Source organism: Canis lupus, chromosome 12 (genome assembly GCF_011100685.1).
Source record: "Canis lupus familiaris isolate Mischka breed German Shepherd chromosome 12, alternate assembly UU_Cfam_GSD_1.0, whole genome shotgun sequence".
Taxonomy (NCBI): Eukaryota; Metazoa; Chordata; class Mammalia; order Carnivora; family Canidae; genus Canis; species Canis lupus.
In genome coordinates, this window is record NC_049233.1 from 7,696,129 (window position 1) to 7,713,839 (window position 17,711).

General features: G+C 38.5%; 1 protein-coding gene across 7 annotated transcripts in view; it reads right to left on the minus strand.

Annotated features, from left to right (window-relative positions):
* BTBD9 (BTB domain containing 9) overlaps window positions 1–17,711 on the minus strand; it is a 410,049-nt gene that overhangs the window by 355,815 nt on the left and 36,523 nt on the right. For 6 of the 7 annotated variants that reach the window (XM_038553945.1, XM_038553942.1, XM_038553944.1 and 3 more), the window contains exons 2-4: window positions 16,046–16,257; window positions 12,292–12,655; window positions 10,930–11,194 (exon numbers count right to left, since the gene is read on the minus strand). In XM_038553945.1, the coding sequence (XP_038409873.1) occupies window positions 10,930–11,194; window positions 12,292–12,655; window positions 16,046–16,230 (814 nt within the window). In that variant the 5' untranslated portion in view covers window positions 16,231–16,257. Of the gene's footprint in view, window positions 1–10,929; window positions 11,195–12,291; window positions 12,656–16,045; window positions 16,258–17,331; window positions 17,431–17,711 lie in introns of all 7 variants that reach the window. The other variant, XM_038553943.1, reaches the window with a different exon arrangement.

Consider the following 17,711-nt stretch of genomic DNA (forward strand, 5'->3'; position numbering starts at 1 on the left):
GTGTACTACAAAGCATCATCAAGACAGTGTGGTATTGGCACAAAAACAGACACATAGATCAATGGAACAGAATAGAGAACCCAGAAGTGGACCCTGAACTTTATGGCCAACTAATATTCGATAAAGGAGGAAAGACTATCCATTGGAAGAAAGACAGTCTCTTCAATAAATGGTGCTGGGAAAAGTGGACATCCACATGCAGAAGAATGAAACTAGACCACTCTCTTGCACCATACACAAAGATAAACTCAAAATGGATGAAAGATCTAAATGTGAGACAAGATTCCATCAAAATCCTAGAGGAGAACACAGGCAACACCCTTTTTGAACTCGGCCACAGTAACTTCTTGCAAGATACATCCAGGAAGGCAAAAGAAACAAAAGCAAAAATGAACTATTGGGACTTCATCAAGATAAGAAGCTTTTGCACAGCAAAGGATACAGTCAACAAAACTAAAAGACAACCTACAGAATGGGAGAAGATATTTGCAAATGACGTATCAGATAAAGGGCTAGTTTCCAAGATCTATAAAGAACTTCTTAAACTCAACACCAAAGAAACAATCCAATCATGAAATGGGCAAAAGACATGAAGAGAAATCTCACAGAGGAAGACATAGACATGGCAACAAGCACATGAGAAAATGCTCCACATCACTTGCCATCAGGGAAATACAAATCAAAACCACAATGAGATACCACCTCACACCAGTGAGAATGGGGAAAATTAACAAGGCAGGAAACCACAAATGTTGGAGAGGATGCGGAGAAAAGGGAACCCTCTTACACTGTTGGTGGGAATGTGACCTGGTGCAGCCACTCTGGAAAACTGTGTGGAGGTTCCTCAAAGAGTTAAAAATAGACCTGCCCTATGACCCAGCAATTGCACTGTTGGGGATTTACCCCAAAGATTCAGATGCAATGAAACGCCGGGACACCTGCACCCCAATGTTTATAACAGCAATGTCCACAATAGCCAAACTGTGGAAGGAGCCTCGGTGTCCATCGAAAGATGAATGGATAAAGAAGATGTGGTTTATGTATACAATGGAATATTACTCAGCCATTAGAAACAACAGATACCCACCATTTGCTTCAATGTGGATGGAACTGGAGGGTATTATGCTGAGTGAAGTTAGTCAATCGGAGAAGGACAAACATTATATGGTCTCATTCATTTGCGGAATATACATAATAGTGAAAGGAAATATAAGGGAAGGGAGAAGAAATGTGTGGGAAACATCAGAAAGGGAGACAGAACATAAAGACTCCTAACTCTGGGAAACGAACTAGGGGTGGTGGAAGGGGAGGGGGGTGGGGGTGAATGGGTGACGGGCACGGAGGGGGGCACTTGACAGGATGAGCACTGGGTGTTATTCTGTATGTTGGTAAATTGAACACGAATAAAAAATAAATTTATTAAAAAAAAAGATCTCTGATAAAGCAACATAAGACACATTACAATACATATACTAGAGTTGCTGGACACGGACCATACACAGATAATACTCAAGAAGTTAATCTAGCTAAAAAACAATTTGTGTAAAAGGTGTATTTTTACTTCACTTGAGCATTTTTACAACTGAAAATTCAGTCTGTCATCAAAATCAATGTTATGGTTCTAATTAAACTCCTTCCCCCTTCCCACACTAGATTTATTAAGTGTCAATTGTTTCTGGAACTCTGAAGTCCTCCTTGCAAAGCTTGCTTCACAGATCTGGAGCCTGTCCTCTAGGTGCCAACGTTCTAACTGACACTCCCCGTGGAGGGACAGGTGGCAGCTTTAGCAGATGTGAAGAGCTTGACCTTCAGAGTCAGAGTTCAAATAGTGGCGACACCTTTAACCAGGCAAACCACTTTGGGGAAGTTATCTTCTCTGAACTTCAGTCTCTCAAGAGGGCAATCCCTAGCCCCAAGTGTTTTCGCTTATTTGTTGGAAGGGTTGAATGAGATGATACTTGCAAAGCACATAGTAAGCTCTAAAAAATAATTTATCAGAATGATTACAAAGTTATATACTAAAAAACACACAATAATAAGAGAACTAAGCAAGTTTACAGACTATAAATAAATGCTGAATTCTCACAGTACATATACATCTTGACTATGTGATCTGAATAGGGAACAGTGCAAGCTATAATAAGGCTCTTAGGGAAAAGGGGTAAGTAACTCATCACCGTATATTTCTTTGAAAATGTGGTTTTAAAAAAAATTTTTTTCAGGGATGCCTGGGTGGCTCAGTTGATTAAGTGTCTGACTTTTGATTTTAGCTCAGGTCGTGATCTCAGGGTTGTGAGATTGAGCCCTGCATCAGGCTCTGTGCTGGCCACAGAGCCTGCTTATGATTTTCTCTCTTTCCTGAACCCCTGGTCGCACACACACATGCTCGCGCTCTCTCTCTCTATATATATAATTATATATAATATAAATTATATTAAAATAATTATTTTAATATTATTTTATATTTTATATTATTTATATTAAAATAATAAAATTATATATTACATTGAAAATTATATATATATGATTTTCATTACATTGAAAATTTTATATATATATATATATATATATTTATATAATTTTCAGATGAAGCCAGGTAAAGAGAGTGATAACAAAGATGACAATAATGCAGGTGACAAATGGGGGGTGCATGGGACTATTTAACTTGCAAAAGGCTAAGGCAACTCAGAAAAGAAAAAAGCAAATGAAACCTAGTCATGCTCAACCTCTTCTGCGTTTTTCATACAGGTTTATAACTTCCTGAGTTCTATTAGTTCATGGTAATCGTACATATTCTTCATATTTATTTCTCACTTATTTAACAAACCTTATTAATTCCTTTGATTTACTCCTTATAACTCTTTGCATGAAATACCATTATGTGTCCATTTCACAGATGGGGAAGTAAGGGCAGAGAAAAGCCAGACAGACTTTGGTTCCTAAGGTCACAGAGCCCGCCAGTGACAGAGCTATGATTAGAACTTGGCAGTCTGCCTCCAGGAGCCCTGCCTGCCACCTCTCTCATAAGGATTTTTGACGGGAAGACCATATTTATCCCTCTCTCTAATCCCTTCCCTGTAAGGTGGCCTAAGACTCAGAGGGAAAAAACAGAGTCTGATATATTGGGATCCCTGGGTGGCGCAGCAGTTTGGCGCCTGCCTTTGGCCCAGGGCGCAATCCTGGAGACCCGGGATCAAATCCCACGTCGGGCTCCCGGTGCATGGAGCCTGCTTCTCCCTCTGCCTGTGTCTCTGCCTCTCTCTCTCTCTCTCTGTGACTATCATAAATAATAAAATAAATAAAAATTAAAAAAAAAAACAGAGTCTGATATAGGATAAAAACAAACAAAGTTGTATTTAAAGTGAGAAGACTTGGGCTCCACCACCCACTGGCCCTGAGTGAGACCCCTCAGTGCCTTTGAATCAGAATCTGTTTTCTCATCTACAAATAATGCTATGTCCAACCCACCCACTGCATTACTGTAAATATCGTACCACAAATAATACATGCTACAGTACCCTGTAAGTATAAAGCATTCAGCCAAAAACCATTTACAGAGGATTCAATCTGTACCAGATACCATAGGAATCTATGAGAGAATGAAACAGAAATGGGTCCTGCCCTCCTGCAGCCTCCAATCTAGAGATGAAGCAGTTTATAAAGCAAACAAAAACTTCCAATTTGCACTTTTCAGTGTCAACAATGTGTACCCCTTGGTAAAAAGAGATCTGTTCCTTTATTGCTGGGTGTAAAATGTGGGGGTCTGAAGCCTGTTGTTGAAGACCACTGGAACCACCTCCAACAGTTCTGACACCATTAGTCAAGACCACGCCAAAAAGGGAGGAACTCAAGCTTTCAGAATTTAGAAAGTGTTGCTACTCTTTGATTTTCTCTAAATATAAGCTCCTTCATCTCTAAAATTTATCAAGCTCAGAATAAAACACTAGGCACAAAGGTTTCAAGTGACTATAACTAAAAGTCTAAAATAGAAATGAAATTGCTACAAGTCTAAAGTCTTCTTTTGAAGTTTATTTCAAGAGTGCTTGAGAACTTTTCTAACTATTCTTGATACAGATCCCCTGAAAGTATCTTTTACTTTAAAACGGGAAACATTTACACAAGTGGAAATTCTCTCATGGTGACCATAATCTGAATGTCTCATGGGATAAAAATCCAACTCCCAAGTATTTGTGCATGTGTGTATGTCTGCATGCATATGAAAAACCTATAGTTACATTTAAGAATAATTTAAGAAGAAAAGTGATCATGAGAAAATTCAAGTCATAGTAAAATACCTCAAACCACAAATATTCTTACCATCTATAATTTTATCAGTAGAGAAAAAGAGCTCTGAGCTCTCAAAGAATATAGGGTGTTAGGGATTAAACAACATAGCAGATAACAAAAGTTTTCCTTATGTTTGTAATTTTGGATGCATTTTACAAACATGAAAAAAATTAAGCTTTGAAGTTCCACAGCTAGGCAGAAACAAGCCAATTATTAGAAAAACAAAGAAAATGAATAAGACCTGCCGCTAGTGAAACAGTGCCAAAATCTGAGTGCTGCTAGGCTAATTATCTTGAGTTTTTCTTTAATTGTGTTATGTTCTTAATTATCCTTTACTGAACTTTCTAGTAGTTCTTTACTGAACTATCTTTACTGAACTATCTCAGCCTAAGATTACCATCTAGGCTGAGATAGTTGTCCACTCATGATGGGTAACATTTGGAGCCACACTCAGTTCTCTGCCCACTGCAATCTCTTTACCTAATTCTGTACCCCAAATCATTTTGTACTCCCCAACCTGACTTCCCTGAAAAACGTGTGGCTGCTCCCTTGTAACAAACACAGCATTACAAATGGCTTCCTTGACACTCCTGTCTTCCAACTCTCCCCATTATCTCCACTCTCCACAAGCTTCCTCTCCACACTTAACAGTACTGGTGCTCAAACACACCAAACACAAAACAGAAACAGACAATATTCCAGGCAGGAGACTCTATTGAAGAGCACTGGCCTCATGAGTCAGATCAGCACTTTGGTTCCAGCTCAGGCATTGATTTCACTCAGTAACTTTAGGCAAGTTACTTATAAAGATCACAGAATGAAAACTTCTAAGAGCTGAATGGAACCTTCATCCTATTTATTATTTAAAGAACAGAAAACTCCTAAGCTGTCTTCTGTGTGCTGGACTGCAGTGGACTCAGCCTCCAGCAGCTCATCATCTCATACAGACAAGTACATATCGGACATAAAATGCCTCCACTGAGGAATACTCAGGAGGGATTCCTTGTGAAGCCCCTAGTTTACCAATGAAGATACTATAAACTGTAGTTGGAGAGATAAATAAAATATAAGTCAAAAAGTTTTAAAGTATTAAAAGTTTCAGGGGTAGCTGGGTGGCTCAGTCGGTTGAGTAGCTGACTCTTGGCTTTGACTCAGGTCCCGAGCTCAAGCCCTGCACTGGGCTCCATGCTCAGCAGTAAGTCTGCTTGAGACTCTCTCTCCCTCTGCCCTTCCATTGGCTTGTGCTTCTTCTCTCTCTCTCAAATAAATAAATAAAATGTTTTAAAAAGTGAAATCTTGAGAATGGAAGTTGTGATATGCTCCCTGCTATAAACATGTGAAGAAATAATAAATTGTTATTTCCTCTTATTATTATTTCCTCAATAATAATTATGGTCCTCTTTCCTAAAGTCTAGAATCTTAGACACGCACAAGTCATCTGGGTGGCTCAGGGGTTGAGCATCTGTCTTTGGCTCAGGGCGTGATCCTGGGGTACGGGATCAAGTTCGACATCAGGCTTCCCACAGGGAGCCTGATTCTACCTCTGCCTATTTCTCTGCCTCTCTCTCTGTGTCTCTCATGAATAAATAAATAAAATCTTTTAAAAATATAAAGTAAAATAAAATCTGAGACACACAAAAGTAGTATAATCCAGTCTGATCAGAAAAACCACTTTCAAGGCAGAAATAATACCTCAATAGTTATGACAAACTAAGCATTAAGGGAATGGTTTGAGTGCAGGTAGTTAAAATATTCTAAGGAAAAAAAATAATTTCATTAAGAGATAATTCCTTTCCCCAGGTGTGTGTACAAAACTAGCCAAAACCATCTCCCCAGAAAGACTAATCATAACTGTTAAGTTAAAAAATAACCTTTGTGGGTGGTGGTGCCTGGGTGGCTCTGCAGTTCAGCTGCCTTCTGCTCAGGGCTTGATCCTGGGATCCTGGGACTGAGTTATGCATTAGGCTCCCCACAGGGAGCCTGCTTCTCCCTCTGCCTCTGTGTCTCTCTGCCTCTTGGTGTCTCTCATGAATAAATAAATAAAATCTTTAAAAAATATATCCTTCGGATCCCCCTTTTTTTCTGCTCAGGGCTTGATCCTGGGATCCTGGGACTGAGTTATGCATTAGGCTCCCCACAGGGAGCCTGCTTCTCCCTCTGCCTCTGTGTCTCTGCCTCTTTCTTGGTGTCTCTCATGAATAAATAAATAAATAAAATCTTTAAAAAATATATCCTTTGGATCCCCCCCTTTTTTTTTAAGGAGGAGAAACATTGCTGTAATTTGGTTAAAATCCTCAGGATATGCAGCTCTGAGAATTGAACCCCCAACTACCAATACTAATCAACTCAAAAGAAAAAGCATTAGTATCTGTGCAGTCCCCAGTCCAGGAGAGAACCTCTCCACAATTCATGAAAAGTCCCAAAGACTATAGCTATAAAGCTATATATATATAAAGCTATATATAGCTATAAAGCTATACCCAGGGGAGAACAAACAAATTTGGTCAACAGTTTCAAAATAAGCATAACTATCCTTCCAGAACACTCTAGGAAGACTTCTGAAATTTTATTTTTTTAAGATTTTATTTATTTATTTGTGAGACAGGGAGAGAGGGAGGGAGGGAGGGAAGGAGGGGGGGGATCGAGCAAGCAAGCATGAACAGGGGGAGAGGAAGGGCCAGAGGGAGAGGGTAAAGTAGACCCGGCTGAGCAGGGAGCTAGAGCTGAATGCAGGGCTCAATCCCAGGACCCTGAGATCATGACCTGAGGGGAAGGCAGACACTTCATGGACTAAGCCACCCAGGCGCCTCAACTTCTAAAGTTTTAGACTATGTTTTCTTAACAGTGAAGAAATGTAATAAAAGAAAATAATGGTATATTTGGATAACATTTACTTAGAGAATAACCTATTTTTTAAGGAGCTTATAGGAAAGTGATATGCATCCTTGGTGTTAATATTGCTGATTTTGCTGTCCATATAGGTAAAAAGTCAGAAAACCAGCCTGTTGTTTAATCATTTCTCAAGTTTAGAAGTTAGATAAAGATTCCCAAATATCTGTATAATTTCTTCCTCAAGATCCCACTGATTTATCCCAAATGAAAAATTTAACAGGGATCCCTGGGTGGCGCAGCGGTTTAGCGCCTGCCTTTGCCCCAGGGCGCGATCCTGGAGACCCGGGATCGGGTCCCACGTCGGGCTCCCGGTGCATGGAGCCTGCTTCTCCCTCTGCCTGTGTCTCTGCCTCTCTTTCTCTCTGTGACTATCATAAAAAAAAAAAAAAAAAAAAAAAAAAAGAAAAATTTAACATTTATAAGTAATAATTATGTAAATATATCATCCAGAACTGAGTGTGCCTCAGCTTATTGAGTACTCCCTTTCACAGTAGTCTCATGGCTTCATTATAACCCAAGTCTGACACCTACATTGACCAGCTGGTCAATTCTAAGCTACCACCAACTATGTAAAGTGTCCAAAGCATCTCCTCAGTCCTGCAAAAGTGTCCCAAGCCTATCCCTGTAATGAATTTAGTTATAGGGCCCTACCAACACCTCAAATCAAAGCTAGGGCAACAAGGGAGAAAAAGGAACTTATATGAGAGGATCAGACAATGATGACTTAGAAATTCTAAAATACAATTTTACTCATCTTGTTACTTCTCCCCCCTCCACTGTCCCACTCTTTATCCAAGACTACCCTCAACTAGGACCCCTCTCTAGCACCTCTGGTCTCCTCCCAGACCTCTCTCGAGCTGTTCCTCTAGCTGTCATAGTATTTCTCTACTGCCTTTCATTCTAATTCACACACATGCTTCTATGACCAATGCAGTAATTCCTACAGACTGACAGAGGTGAGGAAGAACACAAATAATGATAACAATGGTTTCCTAGATTGAGTTTACAGACATTATTTGCATACATTATTTAAATTCTCATAAAATATTAGGAAACTTGATGGGGACTTTTTAGTAGGACTAAAAGTATAATTCCTTATGGAACTTAATATCAAGTCACACAACTAGCAAGTGACTCATTCAGGATTTGAGGTCAAACTTCTTTAGTTCCAAAACCAATACTTTTTCTTCTATATCCAGTGAAAAGAAGGGTTATAGAAGCCAACTGAGGAGAGAACTTCTATACAGAGAAGGTGGTCACTGGTATCTAAGGATGCTGAAAGATCAGAAAATGAGGACTGAGAGAAAACTTTGGCATATAAATTATGGTCGGTTGGTGAGTTGTCTGAGCAGAAGCTTGGGTAAACAGGGAGTTAGGCATCGGTTTGAAAAGATAGTAAATACAATGCATTGACCATCCAGTGTGTGAATTAGAATGAAAAGCAGTAGAGAAATAATATGGCAGCTAGAGGGAACAGCTCGAGAGAGGTCTGGGAGGAGACCAGAGGTGCTAGAGAGGGGTCCTAGTTGAGGGTAGTCTTGGATAAAGAGTGGGACAGTGGAGGGGGGAGAAGTAACAAGATGAGTAAACTTGTATTTTAGAATTTCTAAGTCATCATTGTCTGATCCTCTCATATAAGTTCCTTTTTCTCCCTTGTTGCCCTAGCTTTGATTTGAGGTGTTGGCAGGGCCCTATAACTAAATTCATTACAGGGATAGGCTTGGGATATTTTTGCAGGAGTGAGGAAATGCTTTGAAAAGAAATCTAGGGGGAAAAAAAAGAAAGAAAAGAAAAGAAAAGAAAAGAAAAGAAAAGAAAAGAAAAGAAAAGAAAAGAAAAGAAAAGAAAAGAAAAGAAAAGAAAAGAAAAGAAAAGAAAAGAAATCTAGGGATGCCTGGGTAGCTCAGCGGTTTGGCACCTGCCTTTAGCCCAGGGCATGATCCTGGACACCTGGGATCGAGTCCCACATTGGACTCCCTGCATGAAGCCTGCTTTCTCTCTCTGCCTGTGTCTCTGCCTCTCTCTCTCTGTGTCTCTTGAGAATAAATAAAATCTTTTAAAAAAAAAAGAAAGAAAAGAAATCTAAATCTGATGAGTCAGAAGAGAAATCCAGACTAAGGACACCTACTTAAGATCAATCAGTATTTAAGAGAATGTCTGAGCATGGTCAAGGAAAAGATGACTCAGGGAAATGACTAACATGAGACAGGACTTAGTACTTAGATGTTCCAGAAACCCTCAAACTCAGTCTTAAATTAAGCTCAGCATCTTCAGAACTACTACATTTCATTAATTCTAAGATACATATTTTTTTTCAAATTTTAACATTTCTGAAACTGGGATACAGACATGATGGTGTGTTATGATTTAACTGGCAATACTGTTTCCTTTCTTAGTGGCAAATAAAACAATGGCACTTGAGAACTTCCGGTTTCTTGGATTTGAAAAAATAAGGTAACTTCCTCCTAAACTTAATTCTTAAATTTAAATCCCATAAATCATCAAGATCTAATTTTCAGAATAATATCTCCCTTATACATATGTACTTTCCCTTTTCCCTACTGCCAATCTAGTTTACGGTTATATCAACTTTGTACAGATCAAACACCCTCCTCACTGGTCTCCCCAAACCAGTTTTCCTTATTCCAAATCATCAAGCGTAGCACCATAGATCAAACTTTCAAGACCATCATCAGACTCACACATCTCTCACTTTTGAAAATCAGCTTCTCATTGTGCATCAGCAAAATCCCAAGCTGGTTAGAAGACTTCCACGATTTTGCCTGAGCTGACCTTTATATACATTGTTTATCAAGGTGAGCCCCTCTGCTCTCATCCACTTCTTCTGTTCCCAGGCCTTTGAACGCACTACCTTGTCTGTCAAACGCAACCAGTCCTCCCCTTGAAACACACTCCACCCTGAAGACCCTCATATCTAAGGCCAGGATTCACCTCAGGCTTCCTGATCTCCATGAAATCTCCCTCAGTTCTTCCAAGCTGTATCCTCCTTCGAAATTCATAGCATGCGTTCACCTTAAACATGGTCCTACTTAACTTTTCACGGGAGTAGGTCTTATTTTCACAAGTATATTAAAAGGATCAGAGGAGACTGTATTTTGTATTTATGCAGTGTAGTGTGGTGGTTCATTACACAGCCTAGCTACACAGGTCTGCTTCTCTGCTCAGAATCTTTCTGTGTAATCTCTCTGTGATTCAGTTTCCTCATTGTAAAAATAAGTTGTTGTGAGAATTAAGTGATCATGTAGAACTGTTACTGATAATATAAACACTTTATAAATACTTCCTAACTGCCATTGTTTTTATCAATAAGAACAATCACGTAAGTGTTGGATATGTAACACAAGTGGTAACTATTACTATCATTTAGAATCTCCACGTCACAGTACGGAATGGGAACAGAGCATGGACTCAAGGCTAATTGGATGGAGGAAGGCAGGAAAGGTCTTAGCATGAGAAGAAGCTTTTCAGCAGAGTGTCTATTTCTGATATTCTAGGACACAGCTGAATAAATCTGTCTAGGCCTGGCAAGAAATACCGATGCTGGGGTCTATGAAGACTCAACGGTCTCTGAGGGAATTAAGAGGAAAACAAGAGGAAGCAGAGCTCTATGTTCTTAGACCCACACATATCACATACACCTGCAACTAGAGTTTTGTAGCTCATTTTGTAGCTGAGACTGTCAGGCGAGGGAGAAAACTTTTCCTGAGATTAGGGTAAACAGGTACTTACTGAGCATGCCTCTGTAATTGAGGTCCATATCCCGGCTCTCTGATCGAACTTTAATAGCATCCAGAATAGCATCAGGAGACAACAGTCCTGAAGGCCTCACAACGTTCAGCAGTTCAGTGAGGCTCATCAGAGGCAAACGCACAGCCTGCATGATTTCAGCATGATTCTCCTTTGAATTGTGCTTACACCAATTTAACAAGGCTAGAAAAATATCTTTCTCAGGAGCTGCAAATGAATCTCTTAATACGATGTTTAAAAGTGCTGTCTGAAAAGGATAAAAAAAATCCATTTATTATGGAGCTCAGCCATATATCCAATCAATCAGCAAAACCTCACAGAACTACAAGTATCACTTATATCTCAACAACTCTTTGACCATCTTCTTTCTTTAATCTTTGTGCCATATACTCTCTTGCCCACCAGGGCTCCATGAATAGCCATGGGCATCTTGTACCACTACATCAAATGTCTAGTCTTTCTAACATATCTGCACCTATCTTCAATAAAACAAGAAGAAAAATGGCAACATGAGGAGCTGTCATTCCATGCAGGTTCTTCAGGAGAGTTTAAATTTATAAGTCAGTAGGATACATTCAGTATTTAAAGTTCGAAATCTTTTGTTTCACAATATTATTGCACTCCCATATTTTTGATCTCAGATTTCTAGACTCATCTCCAGTAACACTGGTGCAAACCTCAAAGACCCTTGCTTCCAAAAAATTAAGTAGGATAGTAAAAATCATGGTTTACACTCAAGCCAAAATATGTAGCTTTTCAAATAGGTTTTTTTCATTTGAAATATTCAGGTCCTAGGAGGAACACAAAAAGGGAAAGAAGAGACCAGAGTTCAGAGAGAGATCTAAGGAAAAGAGTTTATTTTTGAGCCAGCTGGCAGCAGTGGGAGTGGTGGGGGTGGGTGGGAGAGGATGACTTAAAATGACAGCCTCTCGTATAAGTTCCTTTTTCTCCCTTGTTGCCCTAGCTCTGATTTGAGGTATTGGTAGGGCCAATGACACAGGAAATATCCTGTATGAATTTTCTCTCTCATAATAACAAATTATTAGTTGCATCTCTCTGTGGGAGAAATACAAAATGAAAAAATAGTATGCAACACCACAAAAAACCTGACAGTCATCACTTTGAAAACACCCACTCTGCAGCACAGCCTCTTTTAGACATAGAACCAATTTACCTCTCTGTTATATGATCTACATAGTCTTAGTAGCTGGAGGCAGATAGCTAGACAGATGACCCCTTCCAGATCAAGGATTTTTATTTTTTAATTTTTAGTCTATGGCTCTTCTCCTACTGCACAGATCTAAATAACACGATGCATGCCTGTACTTGCAGATGATGACACACCTTAGAAAGGGAAAGGAAGCCTTCACTTGAGAGCACCTCCTGAGCATTTCTGTCCATAAACATGCAGCACATGCAAGTTAACTTGGGAAGTGAGTAGAGGCTGGCAACATCAAAAGTCATGCAGACATTCTGAATGTTAAGTATGGTGCAGAGATACTCAGAGGTAGAATCCTCCAGCTCTGGAAATCCATATTTATGAGCCAGGCTCAAAAAGTCCAGCAACACCTCCTCCTTCTCATCTGTCAGCGTTGCCCGCCCAGTGTAGATGTATTTAAGCAGCATTGTGAATGCTTCTGCAGTGGTATCTTGGAGAGGGATTTCTGCTTCAGGTTGTGATTCTCTCATTCCACCATACAGTAATGCTCTACACATCAGAGAAGAAATGCATGAGGAAAACCTCAAATAAGAGTTGCTACAATATTATGAAATCATGGTTATCAGCATTATGCAAACATAAATTTGTTTAATGACACAAAGATTCAGGTGAAGAAATGCACAGTAATCATTTAAATAATTCTCTAAAGAAAAAGAAATGGTTTATAAACTATTTTGGATTAATTCTATCAACAATTGGGCTGATGAAATATACTGAGAATTCAAATAGGTAATAGACATTCATTAAATAGAAAGATGAAAGAGCTCTTGCAAAATCCATATAAACATATTAAAGGTCAATAAGGTTTAAAAAGTAAAACTCTGTAGGAAAAAACATAATCAGATAAAAACAATTACACACAATCAGGTGCCATTCTCCCCTGTCAGACTGACAGAAATTAAAAACCCTGTTAACTATTCAGTGCTGCAAAAGCAATGAAATAACAGGTTCTCCCATGCACTGCTTTGAGTCTATAAATAGGCACCCCTTTAGGCAAAGTAATTTAAGTAATTTCTATTCAAATCTAAAACGGGCATGTCCTTCAACTCAGTAATCTCACTGTTAGGACTCAATTCTAGAGAAAAAATACAGCAAAGTAAAGATACACAGCAAAGTAAAGATACATGTATAAGAATATAGAGTGAAACAATGGAAACACTGAACGAAAATCTTAAATGTCCATCAACAACAGAAACATAGTTAAGAAACTGTGAGATACACTTCTGTGCAGCCATTACAGAGATTAAGTAGCTCAAAATATACAGTCTTAGAAAGATAACCAGGATATAGTATATAGTCAAGTTGCAGACCTGTATGTGTTGCATGGGAAAAAGTATATACCATGTACTTATACATGTACCTACATAGGTGTATAGAGATATATCTATTTACATTGAGAAAAATTGGGGGAAATTCATCTTATACTGTTAACAGAGGTTGTCTTTGGGAAGTGTGATTAGAGGGCTGGGAGGGAAGGACTGCCATTTGTTACTTTATAAATTAAATATAAAATTGGGGATGGGATCATGGGTGATTTGGCTTGTTTTTTTTTTCCTGTCTTTTCAGTAATTTCTCAGATTAAAAAAGAATCCTATTATTGCTTAACTGATCATCTAAAAAATGAAAACTAGACAATCCAGCCAGGTAATGAATTTGAATTTCTACCTTTATTACTGTCAAAGGAATAATATGAACCAATTAATAAGCCTCTATTCCATCAGGAAAGAAAAGAGGACAAGGGAGGAATACAGAAAAGGAAGCATAAAAGGCAGAAAGAAAATGTGTAAAAGTGAAAATAAGAGAATAAGGGGGGAAAAAAGAGATTCCCCCTGCTTCTAAGATTGTCATAGTAGGACTAGCATTTCAAGGATTCCCTCCATACCTATTGGAATTCCTCCCCACTCTCCTCCAGGCCTTAGCATTTCTGCTTGCCTCAGGGAAATAGTAGAAACCATCTAAGAAGAGATCCATGGATATTCTGAGCATATTTCTTCACTGGGTTATACTGTGCCCCAAAACACTCTTGAAGGTTTTCATTAATCCAGAGAACATGGCTCTAAAATTAATAGATTAAAAAATACTTTTCTAGAAAGATCTCGCCAAGATTTACTACTCCTGCAGTGTGGTCCTTGGTACTCATGTAAATTCTCAATGCTTTAAAAGTAGTTTTGATGAGGCTCCCTTGGAACACTAAATATGAACCCCCAAATTGTGAAAAATTCCCTCTATACAGTTAGTTGTCCTTATCTTAACTGACAGGCTCTAAGACAACAATGAGTGAAGCTTCTCCTAATTTTCCTTTGCAATATGGACAGTGCCAGCAATGAGAATCTAAGACAGTATTACCAATGACTCCGACATGAGCCTTGTGAGCCATCATATATTATAAATGCTCGATATCTACAGAGACACCAAGAACAAATTCAGTAAGTGAAGGGAGTATAGTCCATTCACTCAATATGATCTTCCAATTTCTAAAAGCAGGTGAGTTTCTTTTAAGAATACACTGATCATCTAAAAGATATCCACACACAGTTGTATTGAATTATTTTTGGAGGAGCAAAGATATATAATATTAACAAATATTAAACATAAGGTTGAAAAGTTCTGACTTGATAAGGAATGGTCTCTAAAACACTTTAACAATAATGAGTGAAGCAAAAGTAAGAAAAGGAAAACACAAAAAGAAAAGTGTGCAGAGGACAAAGGCAGGTAACTAATAACGACCAGATCAAGGCCAGCTGCGTGAGTCAAGCTGGTCACTATCAAGGGGCATAGGAAAGTATCACTGAGCACTCTTAAAAGACTCCTCTCTTTCCAAAGCTCCTGGCTTCATCTACAGTGGCATTTTATATGTACAAGATGAGATGTCCTAAAAATGTTTAAAATGTACTAAAAGAATTCTAGCTGAATAGTAAATATTTCCGAGAGAATTAAACCCACTAGACAATGTATGTGACTCCAGATATTGTTTTATTGACTTGCTTAATTCTGGTTGTGAAAATCATACTGTAGTTTTCACTAGAAGGTAAGTGAAATTTTCTCTAAGCCACTGGCACCTCAGTTTTTAGATATGAGTTTCCCAGGTCAATCCATGATTTTGTGGATAGAGACTCTATGGATTTATCAAGGATAAGTTATCATTCAGTCAATAATTCAGTGATCATTCCCTTTTTACAAATATTGGGTAAAATGTAGAGTAATTAGAGATTAGTTTAATAACCAGGGTTTCATAACCCTGGAAGTTAAAGATTTGAATGACAAACAATAGCTGCATATAAGTGGGATTTTTCTTTTTTACATTAGTACATAGTTTGACTTAGTTTACTTAGTTTTACTTCTATGTAACTAAAATGAAGTTTCTTCTATGTAACTAAAATGAAGTTTCAGTAAATACTTAAATTTCCTTTAATTTGGGGTTGCCAAACTGCCATCTCAGAAGAGAGATCCATTGGGTTACCTACAGGTCCTGGGCCTCAGTGGTCTGAAACTAACAGGTATACATGTTCATTAGCGACAGGAAGCCTAACAGCCAGTAAATCAGCTTAAATTCCATCAGTCATCAGCTGTGAGAAGCAGATGAGGTCCACAAAGACTCAGCCTGAGAGATATGCTTGAGACTCTGAAAAAGGGTTGATGAGGGACAGTGGAGTATGGGAAGCCTTCTTATCCTCTGGTTCTCAGATGGCTCCTGAAGGAAAAGGTGTTGTTGTTTGTTGTTGTTTTTTAAACTAACAAAAAGTCCACAAAGATGGAATTCTTATAGAAGTTGAATTCAAAGTTTGCAAGTTTCATTATGCTTTGTTACATATTCTTCATAGAGGAGAAAATACCAGTGTTTTCCACAAGTTACTTGAATCTTCAAAAGTATACACTTACCGAAAATACTGGCACCTCGCTGCTAAAATTACCCTGTGGGCAGGAAAACGTTTCTTTTCCACAACAAATGTGACATCACCATACTCCTCCCCAATCAGCAAGGCACCAATATGTTCAGACAAAATGTGCACATGGTCAATTTCCCCCACTGCAGTAAAGGGGCGAAGAGGGTGGCTGTTGCTCATCTTGTAGAATAGGTGATAGTCGTTGATCTGTTATGTAAAGAAGGGATAAGAATTAGTGAGGGGAGGGCAGTACACTGAGAAAATCACATACCATAAACATAGCTAAGAATTTAAAGTACTTTCAAACAAATCACATGAGAGAGATTTCATCATTACTGGTATTTCTATCAACCAATTTATTCTGGGAAGCAATTCAGCCTGACTCCATGAACTACAGTGCTACCTTCAGTGTTTTATCCCACTAGAAAAACAAAAATGCCAAGAAACAGCACTTGGAGCCATCATATTCTAGAACTGTGAAAAAAAAAAATCAACAACCAGAACTCCTTTTGTAGCACATATCTATTTAATGAAGTTGGGTACAACTAACTGTACCCAGAAGGAGAGTCATTTGGACATAGATCCAGACCTAAATCATAAGCAGAATAAACTAAATCATCAGATTCCAAATACCTTCAGAGGTTTTGGTCTGAAAATATCTTAAATATTTTATTAAAAAAATTAATAATCTTCTAGAATCATTGAAATAGCCTGACATTTATTAATGAAATCTTAACCTCCTTCAAAAAAAAAAAAAAAAAAAAACCAATATTTTTCTCAAGACTGTAACTTCTAGTACAAACTTGCAGCTCTGATAGGAGGTTGCCTGTGCTTACCAGAACATTGTTACATTTAATCTCATTTACAGGCACTTCCTTACTTTTGTAGGCAGTGCTTTTCTACAGATGTAACTAGGAGCCAAAAGGCTAAAACTTGATTAATAGTCATATGTTAGAAAGGGGAGTTATGTCCTTTGAAAGCTAAATGTGCTTATATTCTTCAATCTCTCTAATATTTGCAGGTACCGGTTTTCCAAGGGTAAATAAATAAGAGCCTTCACTGGCATTCAGGTGCCCCAGGTGAAGATGTAGCTGACAGCTACCCCTCTACTGCACCAGAGACTAGGGGCAATTGAGACAGATGTACTTCTTCACTAGATCTTCACACCTTCCTCAACTCTCCACTTGGACCAGGAGTAAAGGTTAAACTACTCTTCATTTTTAAACTTCCATATCTAGATCCATTATTATTAGCAAGGTATACAAAAAGTGGTCTTTATACCCAGAAACTGCAGTGAAAAATCCTCACGGTCCAGGATCTCCAGTTACTTGCTACTCCAGTTACTTCCTCTACCCCCAACAGAGAGAGCAACAGCAAGGACTGTGACATAGAGGAACATGGAGGTTGAGTCAGGCAAGATAAGTGGACAAGCTCCGGCCCTCTATAGTAGGAGCATCAAAAGGATGCAGCATACCCCCCTAATTGCCAAGCAAATCCCTCTTCTTCAAGTACAAACTCCATTTGAAAGCCTTAACATGCATGATTTGATTGTTTAATGTATGATACAACAGTCTAATATAGGAGTTGGCAAACTTTCTGCAAAGGGTCAGATAGTAAATATTTTAGGCTTTACAGGCAATATGGTCTCTGTATAAAACACT